The sequence below is a fragment of the Anabrus simplex genome, chromosome 1, assembly GCF_040414725.1.
Source record: "Anabrus simplex isolate iqAnaSimp1 chromosome 1, ASM4041472v1, whole genome shotgun sequence".
Lineage (NCBI taxonomy): Eukaryota > Metazoa > Arthropoda > Insecta > Orthoptera > Tettigoniidae > Anabrus > Anabrus simplex.
In genome coordinates, this window is record NC_090265.1 from 1,010,215,719 (window position 1) to 1,010,231,161 (window position 15,443).

A 15,443-nucleotide genomic window follows, 5' to 3' on the forward strand; every position below is an offset into this window, starting at 1 on the left:
TCAGAGCTTGGTAGACTTCCTTTATTGTGGGGGAGATTGATGTTCTCTGGTGGTGTTTTTATCGGGGTGTTAGTGTCCAAATGAAGGAGTTCTATAGGTTACTCACAATTTAAAAGCTTGCTGAAATATTTAGCCAGAATTTCTGTATTGTCTTTATTGTTATGAGCCAGCTTACCATCTTCATCCTTCATCAGTAGGGTCGGGGGTTCATATTTTTGGAGCTGGTGTCTGAAGGTTTTGTAATAGTCCCTTGATTGAGTTTTATTGAATTGTTCTTCAATTAACTGCAGTATGTCCTTATGATGTTGTCTTTTTATTTTTTGTAAGACTTGGGTAGTTTCTTTTCTCTGTTTTACTAGATTTTGATAGGATATTTCTGTTTTTTGGGACTGATGTAATAGCCATGCCTGATGTCTTTTCTCCACTGTTTCATCACATTCACTGTTCCACCATTGGTGTTTTTTACGTAGTTTAATTGGAGCCAGGTCTTCTGCAATTTGTTTAAGGTTGTGTATTAAGTCTTCAAGTTTATCTGCGATTTTTATTTTTTCAGTAGCTTTCTGGTAATTTTTGTTGTTGATTAGGTGGGCAGGATCTATTTTTCTTTTAGTTTTAAGGGATTGTTTTGTTGTCTTCTCTGGGGATTGAGTTTAATTTGAATTTTAACTACATAGTGATCTGAACCTGTGTCTATTCCTCGGAGGACTTTGACGTTATAGATCTCTTTGTGGTGGTATTTGTCCATGAAGATGTGATCCAGTTGCCATTCTCTTTTAGTGTATTCAGGGTGTTTCCATGTTTTGAGTTTTTGAGGTTTCCTTTTAAAACATGTAGATTTTGAGATGAAATTAAGGTTTCTACACAGGTCAACTAGCCTCTCTCCATTTTTATTTGTTTTCTTGTGTGCTGGCCATTTTCCAATGATGTCACGGTATTTTCTTTCTCTGCCTAGTTGAGCGTTGAAGTAGCCTATTAATAATTTTACATGGTGTTTGGGGATGTTATCTATGGTCTGGTTCAATAGGTCCCAAAGTTCTTCTGTTTCCTCACGGTCTTTTGAGGAGTTGTTTTTATCATTAGTGGGAGCACGGGCACTTATCGTATAGATTTTATTAGATGCATTTAAGGTGAGTGTTGAAGAGTCGTGGAGACTGATTTGAATTCTTGAACTGAGTTTATTATTTTAAGGCTGACCAAGAATCCTGTTCCAAATTGTTGAACATTCTTCATCACTCTCTTCCTGGGTATACCATTATAAAGTCTGTACCCTTGAGATTCCAAGGCATCCTGGTCAGTGTTTATAATTTCCTGTAATCCCATGATAAGAATTTTGTGTTGGTCCATTATGTCGGTGATCACTTTTAGTTTACCGGTTTGCATGAGTGAGTTTATATTGTGTGTAGAGAAGTAGGTTATCTGCTTTGGTTTGATTCTTGATTTTGTCTCGTTTGTGTATGTGGTACGGGGGTATTTCTATGCCTCTGACTTCACAGTATCTTTCAGGTGGCAGCCCACCGTATCCGAATGCTGCCTTCTCTGAACTCTTGGTTCAGCCGGTGGAGTATTCCTTAAAAGACCTTCCATGGTTGACTGTCAAGGTGTCACCTGTGTGCGATTAGGTCCAGAATTACAACTCTGGATGTGGTCCAGTGAGGTGATAATGAGGCCGCTCCTCTGGAGTACAGACGCTTTGTGCAGCCGAACCTAACCTGGAGAACAGACGCTGCAGAATGGATTCCAGTGGCATTTCCTCCACTGTGGGGACCATTACCCCACCCAAAGGAGCTCATTCGCCCGTAGCCGTTGGTCCCCTTAGGGAGTCAGGTTATTTCCCGCCGCCCAACACTCGGTGTTGGCAGTTTTACAGCTGGGTGCCAGACCAGCAAACCCTCCTCCTTTTTTATTCCGGACTTGGGACCGGACAATGGTGGACTTGTATACGTTATATTGTTCAGTCTTAGTACCGTAACACTCGGTCCACAACCGTAATGTATCACCAGGACCTACTGAATTCCATCGGAAACACCATGTGTCTAAAAATTGGCCTCAAGTTCATCCACAACATAGAGCATCTCATTTGTACTTTTATACCCAGACTTTTTAACATGTTTGTGTACTTGTATCATATATTGCTCACCTATTGTCACTCGTAATATTTCACTCTCTTTTGCAACAATTTGAGCACCATAGCATTTCGCCTAAGTCAACCACACATCATAGTGTTAATTATATATTTGTTTCATACTGTTCTTACTGCTTAGAAACATGTTTTAGGATTTTGTCAAATATTGTGTAGTTTAAATATGGCTGATGATGACCCCGAGTAGGGTTGAAACTAGTCCCATGTAATGTAAATACACGCATTGTAAATATAACTATGTATTGAATAGGTGGAAAACTTTTATGTTTATAATTTATATGTAATCTCAGTTCAACATGGACCAACAACACGAAATTTATAACCCTTGACAATTTATGCAGCTTATTACCGTCACCTTTCGGATAAAGCAAAAGCTGCGTATCGCAACAAGCGACACCAACAACTGATATAAATGATCCGTTAACGGAACAAATATTTCAGATTCCCTACGGGAATCCACATCTATATCAACCGACAACTGATCCGAAATGCCATTCTTCTCAATCACAATGCAATGCCGCATACTGCTGCTTTAACACAGAGAAAACTGGAGGAAATTCACTCGACACCTCTAGAACACCCCCTGTACAGATCAGATTTATGGACCACTCAAATAAGACCGAGGAGGACAGCGGTTCGATGATGATGCAAGTGTGGAAGAGTTTGTGCGCAACTGGCTCCGTACACATCCCTCTTCTTTCTATTAGGATGGCATCAAAAACTTACCAATCCGATACAGAAAATGTGTATCGAAGGCAGGACACTATTTGTAAAAGTGATCTCTATGTGTGTATTTTTTTGGTTGATGCAATGAATTTTTTTTAAAATTCCTGTTTATATTTGATCCACCCTCGAATTTGGTGATCTCAGTCAATAGAGACCAATGTAAGACCAAAAACTTGTCAAACTTATTCATTCTGATGCGTGACGTAGTAGGTGAAGTCCAGCCAGATATCAAGGTCCTAAGACCCAGTCTAGTTCATTTCCATATTCTTTCTTCACTTGTTTGAGTTCCCATTGACTTTTGAAATTAACCCATATGTGCCCACTGTCGACATTTGTCGACGTTAATATCTGAATATTGTCGACCTTAGATCGGTAAACCGGTAGAATATTTTTGAGGTGCATTGTTTACAGTTCATTGTTTGATACTTACTGCACAACACGAAAACAAGAAACACTCGGTTTCCCGCCTTATCGCGTGGCTGCGTATGAAATATAATTCCATATACACTCAAGAGGATGACGCTTCCGTCGCCGTGAGTAATATTCTCTTATAATATTGTTACAGTTGAAAGTAATATCGGACTGTTGTGTTAAACGTAATAACGAAACACATCTTTAACAGATTGTGAATTCATTTATGGCTGATTTATAGTTGCTTTTGTCTAACAGAGCACAAAATTTCCACGTCGACATATGTCGACAGTGGGCGCGAATGGGATTGCCTCATTACTGATAGAGAGAATTTTCATTTATTCCTCTAACAATGACCGTCGAGCGGATCGTAAGCATGCTGGAGGAATCAGAAGACACCCTAGATGCTAATATATACACAGAACCACCTGAAAATGCTTTCCATAGTGACGGGGATAGCGATGATGACGAATCATGTGGAGATATAAACAGACTCCCTGGTTATCAATTCCGATTTGGTGCTGAAGTAATGTGTTCAAAAATAAGTGAAAATGGTATTGCTGAAAATAAATACATAACAGTAATTCAGCCAGCATGTATAATTTTGTATAATAGGCACACGGGGGGCGTCGATCGGTTGGATCAAATTGTATCTTGTTATCGCATCAGCATCAAAAATAAGAAATGGTACCTGCCTCTAAATGCGTTCCTTCTGAACGTCTCCATGAACAATGCATGGCAATTTACCGTCTGACCCCAAAAGGCAAAGAGGAAAATTTAGACCTTCTAGGCCTCGCTCAGTACATCGTTAGGGCATATAGCCTATCCGATCTTGTGCCGCTACGCGTCCTAACGCAGGAAGACCGAGTACTAAAGTTTCTTCACGCGTGTTGCCAGAAGTGCTTTTCGATGGGGCATCCCACCCACTACCTCGAAACAAGAGAGAAGCAAGTGCGGTGTACTCAGTGTGGTATAGATGCCAGGAAACGGTGCAAAAAATATAATGGTGGCTGCCACGTCCTTAGTTTCGAGGCATTTCGCTCACGCAAAACCAGACTGGATGACGAAAAGCAGAGTGTAACTTCAAAACACAGACTAAACTGTTTTGAAGTTCTACTCGTAGTTTTCCTTTTTTACTATTATCAGAGTGATATATTTGCTCAAAATTTGGTATTGTGTGTATAACAAGTAATACAAACATACGAATATTGTTCTTTTGCTTTGAAACATTGTACATTCTAAATTCTGACGAAACTGTTCCTCATTTATGTTTTGAATCATATAATTTGTGCTTATTCAACACCAATGTGACTGATATTTACTAAGTGTTTAATTATTACATTCATCTGAGCTTAAAATGCGAAGGAATGTTCCTTTATTGAGCATGTCTTTTACCCTACCCATCCATGCTCACCGTCGACATGTGTCGACACGGTAAATTTCCGCGAAAATATGTTAATCAAACAAAAATCATCATAACCCTTTCATTTAGGTTACAAATAACTGTACTTACGAAATATATAGCAATATTCCACAGAAAAATAATTTGGGCATATATGGGTTAATTTAGGTAATTTTAATTTTTGTGTATGTGCTGTGGGTATAATAATAATAATAATAATAATAATAATAATAATAATAATAATAATAATAATAATAATAATAATAAAAACGTGTAATTAAGTACATTAAGAGAAAATCACATTTTTAATTTTTTTTTTTTTTTAAAGGAGAATATCATGTGAATTCATGGATAGTGTGCCACGAGCAGAAAAGGTTGTAGAACACTACAACAGCACACTATAATATGAACTGAATATCTACATAGAAAATCTTGTATAGTCAAACTTACTGAATTCCTTGTCAAAGCGGGTAGTCCTTGCTCTACCAGATCGCCGTAAAGGTCCAGATGATTTGCAGCGCCTAGAGCCACCTCGTCTGCGCCGTCCAATAACGTCAGAATCATCAGTTTCTTCGCCTTCACCATCTTCATACTCTTCTTCTTCCTCTTCCGAGCTTAAATACATTCCAACAAAAGCTTTTAAAAATAAAATGAAATAAACATAAACTACAAATAGGTAAAACTACTGATATGCAAAATTAAGTGATATACAGAACACATGGACAGTTGGGGAATTTGCCGTGCTATGTTGCACTTACATAACATCTGAACAAAAATCGCTTGTTTTTTCCTGAACTTACAATGGCGGAAGTTGTTTGGAGTGTCTGTCTCTCAACCTTTTGAGGAAAGAAAACCTTTGTAAACTTGCCTTGAAAACTACAAACAAAAATCATTTCTTCTTTTTTTTCTATGCTTTCATTTGCAAGTCATACTTATTTTACACTGCCATAACTGCAAATCCTTTGCTGCTCTCCATGCAGCTGTTTTAGAAATTAGAATTTCTAGAGACATCCTTTTATAGGATTTCCAAGGAGAATTTTCAAGACAGAATTCTAAGGGGGTATTATTTCTCTTTTTCCATTAATACAGACCTCCCTGTATGGGACTTCCTACTCTTAGGTACCAGCAGCTCACACTTTTAAAATTCATGTTGTAACTGAGACTGTATCAATGACATTAGGTAATTTACAACAAAACAGCCAATTGTTGATTGGTCAACTTCTTTTTAATGTAAGCCATGAAGGCAAATCTTTTGCTGTAATGGTGGTTGTGATTATTATTATTATTACAAGTAGAAGTACATTTAGGAAACTATCCTTCTCAACTCTAATACAGAGACACAGAACCAAATGAAAAACAACCGGCAAAGGGATATATATATATTTTTGCTATTTGTTTTACGTCGCACCGACACAGATAGGTCTTATGGCGACGATGGGACAGGAAAGGGCTAGGAATGGGAAGGAAGCAGCCATGGCCTTAATTAAGGTACAGCCCCAGCATTTGCCCAGTGTAAAAATGGGAACCTAGTAAAACCATCTTCAGGGCTGCCGACAGTGGGATTCAAACCCACTATCTCCCAGATGAGAGCTCATAGCTGTGCGCTCCTAACCGCACTGCCAACTCGCCCGGTAGCAAAGAGATAAAGGAGGGATATAAAAGGTGTGGCAATGAATGAATCTCAAGGCATTCGATAAATTAAAATTGAATATTTATTCCACCTTATCAATACTATATATTCATTGCCTTACGCAATTTCTTCAGTTAGTAGTACATGTTCCATTTGGTGAAACAATCAGAATGTACTAAAAACATAGCTTTTTCTCAAAAAAATGCATAAAAGGTATTGGTTATTAAGGTAATGATGTAGTAAGCTAAAGGAGGGGGTGGAGTGGGGAAGGGGGTTGGTTGTGGGGGAATTAATAGTGTTAGTATCTACCGACTTTAAATGCTGTTTTGTAAAATACTGTGACAGTTTGTCATAATTCTTTGCAAAAACATAAGTTCCATAATTACTACAGATCAAAGTGATATGGATCATGAAGTTGATTGCTAGCAAATCCCAGGGTTTCGCAAACCTAATGCTGTAGGGGTTGTAACAGAGCTAGAGATGACCACGACAGGCGAGATAGAATAGATGAATGTAAGGAGCCTAGCACAACTGAATGGAAGCAAGGAGAGACTCAGATCCCCTATGGTTGCCAACCCATGCTCCCAAGCTGAGAGTGCATGGAGATTTTCTTTATTGTACAGTGGAATCTTATTAGCATTTCCCTTCACCTCATCCAGCTCCTGCCAGGTTGGGGCATTTATGGCACTTCTCCACTTTCCTCTCCCCTTCCATCTTTTTGTCCCAGTCCAGTTTTCTTCTTGCAGTCATCTTTATTGAATCGATCCACACCTTGTTCTAGGTCTCCCTCTCACTCTCTTTGCCTTGAACTTCATCTCCATCTGTTTCGGTATTCCTTTCTCCTTCATCCTTTTTACATGTCCAAGATTATTTTGGTTTACTCCTATCAATTCTCTCATTTAAGTTTTCCATTCCAACCTCCTTTCCCACATCTTTGTTTCTCAATCTGTCTTTCCTTGTCTTTTATATCTTACTTCTCAGGCATTTCATTTCACTGGCTTGAATTCTACTGTAATACCTACTTATCACTGTCAAGGTCTTAGCCACATAGCTCAATACATTTTGTAAATTATCTCTTTACACTTTCTTGGTACTTCCTTATTCCATTTAAGGTTTCTTACACTATGGTAGAATGCATTACCTTGTTGCACCCTCTTGCTCATTTCCATGTCCAGCCTTGTATTCTGCATTAATTCACTCCTGAGGTATTTGAAACTGTCAACAATTTTCAAGGCTTTGAACACAAATGTTCACAATGCCTTTCCCTTGTCGTTCTCCTCTGGATATCACCACGGTCTTGCTTTCTCTGAGCTGATTTTCATACCATACTTTTCAATTTTCTTGAATTTTTTAAAAGGGAATAACAAATTTAAAATGCCATACGTGGAAAAACATACTACTGAAGAAGAGAAAAAAAGAAAAGAAAAATATTCCATTTATTATATGTTTATGCTGGTGATGTGTTAAACATAGTTTTCATAGATTTAACTGTTTGGTTTCTTGGCTGAATGGTCAGTGTAGTCGCCTTCGGTTCAAAGGGCCCCGGGTTCGATTCCCGGCTGGGTCGGAGACTTTAAACGTTAAAAGGTTTTTTCCCTTGGCTCAGGGATTGGGTGTTTGTACTGTCCCAAACATTCCTGCAACTAACACACCACACACAACACTATCCTCCACAACAATAACATGCAGTTCCTATACACGGCAGATGCCGCCCACCCTCATCGGAGGGTCTGCCTTACAAGAGCTGCACCAGGCTAGAAATAGCCACACAAAATTATTATTATTATTATTATTATTATTATTATTATTATTATTATTATTATTATTATTATTATTATTATAGTTTTACCTACATAACAGACTGAAATTCATAACCAGATTGCTCCTCCACCCCCAACTTGTATATCACCACCACCAACAACAGTTCAATACAAACTGTCAAGCAACATTAATTGCTTCTTTGGTATTTGACAGCTAGGCACCGGCGTTGGTTCAGTTCCATCCTCTCCTCTAGCAGCTTCTCACATGTACACTGATCCAGGATTTGCCTGGTATGAAGATGGAATATCACGAAAACCATTTTTGGGGCTGCCAACAGTAGGATTCGAACCCCAAAAGGTTTTATGAAATTTCGAAGCAAGAGGAAGATGATGTCCTAAAAGTAGCACTTGACAAGCAACAAAACCAGCTACTTCCCATGATTAGAATTTCAGAGACTTTTTATGCTCAACAGCTTTGGTTGTACAGAAATAACTATATTAGACAATGGATGGGAGTTGCACCATTTTCAGATGAGATGGGAAAAGCTTGCCTCGAGGCGATCGATCAATTACTAAGACGGCTTTACAGTACAACCCAGGAGGAAATCGACCATGTGGCCGTCCAAAAGAAACGGTGGTTTGATCGTCTGAAGGAAGGCATGAAGATCGGGGTGACAAACCTGATAATGCTCTTAACAGGACTGAATGGAGAATGGTATGCAAAGTAGCCGACCCTGGACTGTTGCGGGAAAGCTGCTAGGAAGAAGAGTTTTGGCTGCACATCCTAACTTCTGAAATATGAAAATGCCTAAAATGAGACAAACACATCCCAGAATACCAAAATAGGAAATCAGAAGTAAAAAGGATTATGGGAGAAGAGAAGGGAAAGTGCTGGGATGAATTTACCCAAAAGAAAGAAAGAAAGAAAGAAAGAAAGAAAGAAAGAAAGAAAGAAAGAAAGAAAGAAAAGGCGTATGGCTTTTAGTGTCGGGAGTGCCCAAGGACAAGTTTGACTCCCCAGATGCAGGTCTTTTGAATTGACACCCATAAGCGACCTGCACGTGTACAGGAAGATAGCAAAGGGGTAAACATGAAGATGCTGTTGTGGAAGGGAAATACAATGATTATGTTTAACGCTACTTTTATTGTTCCTATATAATTTCAAGGAATACACTGTCGTACACAAGCCTCACACTAGATAGCATTGATATCTAAGTCACTACAACAGGCGACAACATCCTGCCCACCCTGGTCTATCTTGAGGGGGATGACCAGCTGAACAGGCTGTGTAACTTGGTCTCTGTCTGAGGTGCAAAACATAAAAGTTCTAGTCCTCCCATCACGTCCTCCTCATAATTCTTCAACACTTGCCCTCTTCCACATGTGTCTTGGGCTTGTGTCCTCTTGTAATAGAACTAAGTCATCAACTCTTAATTCTTGTACCATGGTCTCGAGACTGATAAACTTAGTGGAAATTCCATAACAGAATCAGGTACTCTTTACTCCGAGTTTCCAAAAGTCATCAGGTGGTGGTGGTGGTGGTGATTTTTGTTTTAAAAGGAAGTACAACGAGGTAATCATCCTCTCTGAACAAATATGTGGAAGAGAACATTAAAACATAAAAAAGAAATAATTTATTCAACAAGTAATTTGGAAACGCAGTACAAAATAAAACAAAAAACAATTATAGGATCAGACGTATCAAAAGGGAACTTATGTTCCCTGAGTAACAGTACACTTATAATTTATATACCCTTGATAAGTCCACTGTCGCACATAAAGCAGATGACGAGATCAGCACTAGTCGCGTCATCGGCTAGTATGTGTTCGAGTGTTTCCTGCAAGCCGAGGCTCCGTCTTAGGCCAGAGAGATCGGCGCACTCTGTGAGGATGTGGGCCACGGTGAAGTCGGCACCACAAGAACACACTGGGGGGGTCTTCCCTCTTTAGGATATAAGAGTGCGTGGATCGTAAATGACCTATCCTCAGCCTGCATAGTACTATGGCCTCTCTCCGTGAAGGTCGGAATGAGGACCTCCACACGGTAGTTGTCTTCTTAATTGCTCTCAGCTTGTTGGGAGTTCGGATATCTAGCCACTCCGATTTCCAGGACGCCAAGATGGTTCGACGTAGCTGAGAACAAATATCCTTAGCAGGTACACTGACTGGTCTTGGAGGTAAAAGTACAGCTTCCTTTGCAGCTTCATCCGCAAGTTCGTTTCCCGCAATCCCAACGCGGCTTGGAGGCCATACGAAAGTGATTCTGGTGCCAGCATCCCATAACCTGGCTAGAAGGTCATGTATCTGCCGCACCAGTGGGTGTTGCGAGAAACAGGTTTCAATAGACTGCAGAGAGCTTAACGAATTGGTACACAACAGAAAGTGGCTTCTTTCGTCACGCAGTGCAAACTGCAGAGCCTGTAAGATGGCGTAAAGCTCTGCAGTATACACGCTACATACCTTAGGGAGCGAGATCATCGTACTCATATCATCAATGACGAAAGAGCAACCAACATTATCTCCGGTTTTTGAACCATCCGTGAAGATAAGTCTCGCAGCCGGATATTGGTGAACGAAGTCCTGGAAATACCTCCGATAAACGGAGGAATCTGTGTTCACCTTGGGTCCACGGAGCAGATCTAGACGTATATCCGGTCGCGGAACCAACCACGGAGGTACCTCGCTAAGAAATCTTTCAAGACAACCACCCATATCAACATTCAAATCATGACACAAGCTATCAATCCGAAACCCAACCGGCCGTGTGGCATTCGGCCGGTCTTGGTACCGCTGGTGGTATTGAGTACGATAGATGCATTGATAGCTTGGATGTAGCGGCATTTCACGAATTTTGGCAGCGTACGTGAGGAGTAACTGCTGCCTCCTTATCCGTAAAGGTGGAACTCCCGCTTCAGCGAGTAGGTTGGGAATGGGGCTAGTACGGAGAGCACCCGTTGCCAGCCTTACTCCACTATGGTGAATACTGTCTAAAAGGCTCAGCGTAGATTTTGATGCTGAGCCATAAGCCGCACTTCCATAGTCAATTCGGGAGAGGACCGTAGCCGTGTAAAATCGCAGCAGTACCGCACGGTCAGCCCCCCACGAAGTGCCGCTGAGAAACTTAAGCAAGAAACTTAAGCATGTTAAGTCTCTTCATGCAGGCAACCTTCAACTGACGGATATGGGGCTGCCACGTAAGTCTCTTATCAAAATGGAGACCCAGGAATCTGCAGGTGTCAACCACTGGTAAGACACTGTTTCGCAAGCGGAGCTCTGGTTCGGGATGCACAGGCCGACGTCGACAGAAGTGTACAACTGAGGTTTTCGCTGCTGAAAATCGAAAACCGTGTTGCAGGGCCCATCTGTCGACTCGGTTAATAGCTTGCTGTAGCTGTCTCTCAGCAAACGCCACCCTTACGGAGCTGTAATGTAGAGCTAAGTCGTCTACATACAGCGAAGGAAAGACCGCGGGCCCATCATAAAAAAGTTAAAAAAGGGCAGCTTAATGAACACATATGAAGACCTGTACATTCATCTAGACCAACTTGTAAAGAATAATGATAACCTTAATGAGGCTGTAGAATATAAGAATCCATTATATTATCAAATTCTAGTATATTTGAAAATGCTTGAGAAGGATCACGAAAAAAGAATTGGAATTTCTCCACCTACAGATAGCCCTACAACTTGTTCCTCCTCAGTTGAAGCTATAGGTGACAGCAAGGAAGTTCTTGACACACCTATATCCCCCGCTCCTCCACCTCCTCAGGTGCAAGAGCAAGGAAGATCGCATCATCAATATTACACCCGGCGCAAAACTGTGAAAGAATGACAGGAGTTACTGTTCCAAAGGAAAGCAGGCTTAATAAGATTTGACAACTAGGAATTAGTTATATTTTCATCTACATTAATAATAAGAGCCGCACTGTGATATCAGGATTTCTTCGTTTCGATAATTACTTATAAATTGTATAATTTTTAATTTATAAATTGATCTTTTTTCATGAATTATTAAGAAAAGAATATTTATTAGGACAATTTCTCTATGGAATATTGTACAAGTGTTTCCTTGACGACTGCTTTCTATTGTAAAAATAATTTATATATTTTCTCTTGAGTTATTTGTTTGTTTTAATCTTGTCAATCTTATGTTAATTTTAAGGACACTTCCTCTAAAGCATTACTTTGTCAATTTTATATATTTTTCATCTAAACAGTGTTATGTGGCTGAACATGTTGATAATATACGAAACATGTACCACTTTTGACCATTAAAAATTGCCTTAAGCAATCATTGTATCGACTAGGTGGAAAATAAATTAAATACTTAATTGTGAATCTATTGAAGTGCGATACGGACCATGAAGCTGATTTTATGTAATCCTAATGCCAACCAGGCAAGCAAAGAAGCTAACACCTACCTCAACTTAAAGATGAAAATAGCTAAAGTGACAAAAGATATAGTGTTTTTGAAGGAATGCCTTAAAAATAATTTGACTCCCAGTTTTCTAAAAAGTGCCCAAAGAAAAACTATATATTCTAATCATGATAAGTTTACTCAAATGAAGGTCAATAAAATATGGTTAAAAAGAGAAATTCAATTTATGTATAAAAGAAAGAAACTTCTTAATGAGAAAATGTACTTCGCGCACCTCTCAGCACCACTGAACTTGCTTCCTCTTGAATGGGATTCTTTCCAGAAACATATCAATGAAAAAAATGGAGAACACACTTAAAATGAAACAAGAAATTTTGGATAATAAATTATTTAAGTTGAAAAATTTAGCATCTAATAGAGAAGAAAGAAGGTTAGTTCCTAATGTTACGTTTGATGATAGTGTTTATCCACCTCCAATTAAAAACTTGTCTGAGATAGAATTTAATGAAGAAGAAACCTCTATTTTAAGTCAAGGCCCTAATTTCAATTGGCCAAGTTCAAATAAAAGTTATGATTTAATCACCACATTAGCTGAAACAGAAACAGCAATACAGAATCTACCTGTAGACTTACAGAATGACATAAGGTATGAAGCTAAGAAGAAAATTCCTATTTTAGTAAAAGGTTTACAATCACTTCGAGGCACCAACAAGGCGGTTAATAACTTGAAACAAAAAATCAAACTAAATAACTTAATTTTCACAAAAGCAGATAAAGGAGGAACAGTTGTAGCCCTAGATAGAAATGTTTATATTGAAAAAACAGAAACATTTTTTAATAACAATTCGTTTAGTACAGTTGATAAAGACCCGACATCACGTATTCAGAGGGATCTTAAAAAACTATTAAAAAGCACGTCTTTCTTGTTTAATGAACATGATGTGCAAACATTAATAAATATGAACCCTAGACTCCCGACTGCGAGAGCACTACCGAAATTACATAAACAGGGAGAACCGATTAGACCTATCATAAATTTCAAAAATAGCCCCATTTATAAAACTTCTAGATTTATACATAATTTCTTATCAAGTAAATACGTATTTCATTGTAAAACACCTATCAAAAACTCAGTGGATTTTTGCAATCAAGTTAAAGATTTTAAACTTGGATCATCTCACACGACATGTTCGTTTGACATAACCAACATGTATACAAACATTCCAATAGAAGACACTATCAGAATCATTAAGAAGAATTTAACGAAGAACAAATTAGTAAGCATACCAGAAATTGAAGATTTTATTAATGTTTTAAAATTCGTGTTAAATCAAAATTATTTTACGTTTAATAATAAAATTTACCGACAAAAAGTACTCTCAATGGGAGCCCCAGCATCAGGAATATTGGCTAATATATACTTAGACTATTTGGAACACACGAAAATTATTAATCAAATAGAGGGTTTGGATTTTTGGACACGTTATGTGGACGATGTTTATGCTATAATAGATAACAGACTCACCGATAGCAATAAAGTTTTAAATATATTGAATAATTTGGATTCCAATATAAAATTCACTTTAGAAGAAGAAGTTGAAAAATCACTGAATTTTCTAGACATAGTCACAACAAGAGAAGAAAAAGGATTTTCTTTCAAAATACACAGAAAATCCACTTTCACACTGACCACTATCAAGAACAACTCGTTACACCCTAAGGCACAGAAAAGATCAGCATATTATAGTTACGTTAACAGAGCGTTTAGTATTCCTTTATCCAAATCTGAAAGGAATAAAGAACTGTTGTTTATCCGACAACAAGCCCTCTTGAATGGTTTCAACAATAACATGATTGATAAACAAATTAATAAATTTTCGGAGAAGCAACAATCTAAATTAGCAGTCGAACCTAGTAAAACTGAAAAATATATCAAGTTCACATATAATAATCCAAACATTCATGTAATAACAAATTTATTTAAGAGAAAAAATTTCTAAATTGCATTTTCCACCAATAACAACATGAAACATAGTATTTTCAACCATAATACAATAAATCTCTCGGAAAAAGATAAATTTTTTTATTCCGGAATATATAAACTCACATGCTTTGAATGTAAGAATACATACATAGGACAATCTGGCCGCAATTTTAAAGTTAGATATTTGGAACATGTGAATGCTGAAAAACATAGAAGATTCTCAGCAATGGGCTCACACATGACTGCCACAGGTCATAAATTTACCAACATAGAACAAGACCTGACCATCATAAAAAAGTTTAAAAAGGGCAGCTTAATGAACACATATGAAGACCTGTACATTCATCTAGACCAACTTGTAAAGAAAAATGATAACCTTAATGAGGCTGTAGAATATAAGAATCCATTATATTATCAAATTCTAGTATATTTGAAAATGCTCGAGAAGGATCACGAAAAAAGAATTGGAATTTCTCCACCTACAGATAGCCCTACAACTTGTTCCTCCTCAGTTGAAGCTATAGGTGACAGCAAGGAAGTTCTTGACACACCTATATCCCCCGCTCCTCCACCTCCTCAGGTGCAAGAGCAAGGAAGATCGCATCATCAATATTACAACCGGCGCAAAACTGTGAAAGAATGACAGGAGTTACTGTTCCAAAGGAAAGCAGGCTTAATAAGATTTGACAACTAGGAATTAGTTATATTTTCATCTACATTAATAATAAGAGCCGCACTGTGATATCAGGATTTCTTCGTTTCGATAATTACTTATAAATTGTATAATTTTTAATTTATAAATTGATCTTTTTTCATGAATTATTAAGAAAAGAATATTTATTAGGACAATTTCTCTATGGAATATTGTACAAGTGTTTCCTTGACGACTGCTTTCTATTGTAGAAATAATTTATATATTTTCTCTTGAGTTATTTGTTTGTTTTAATCTTGTCAATCTTATGTTAATTTTAAGGACACTTCCTCTAAAGCATTACTTTGTCAATTTTATATA

At 38.1% G+C, this 15,443-nt stretch overlaps 1 protein-coding gene across 1 annotated transcript in view; it reads right to left on the reverse strand.

Moving 5' to 3' along the window:
• LOC136857786 (microtubule-associated protein futsch) overlaps window positions 1–15,443 on the reverse strand; it is a 468,803-nt gene that overhangs the window by 139,191 nt on the left and 314,169 nt on the right. Inside the window, exon 13 of the mRNA XM_067136704.2 lies at window positions 5,130–5,293. Within this exon, the coding sequence (XP_066992805.2) occupies window positions 5,130–5,293 (164 nt within the window). The remainder of the gene's footprint in view (window positions 1–5,129; window positions 5,294–15,443) is intronic.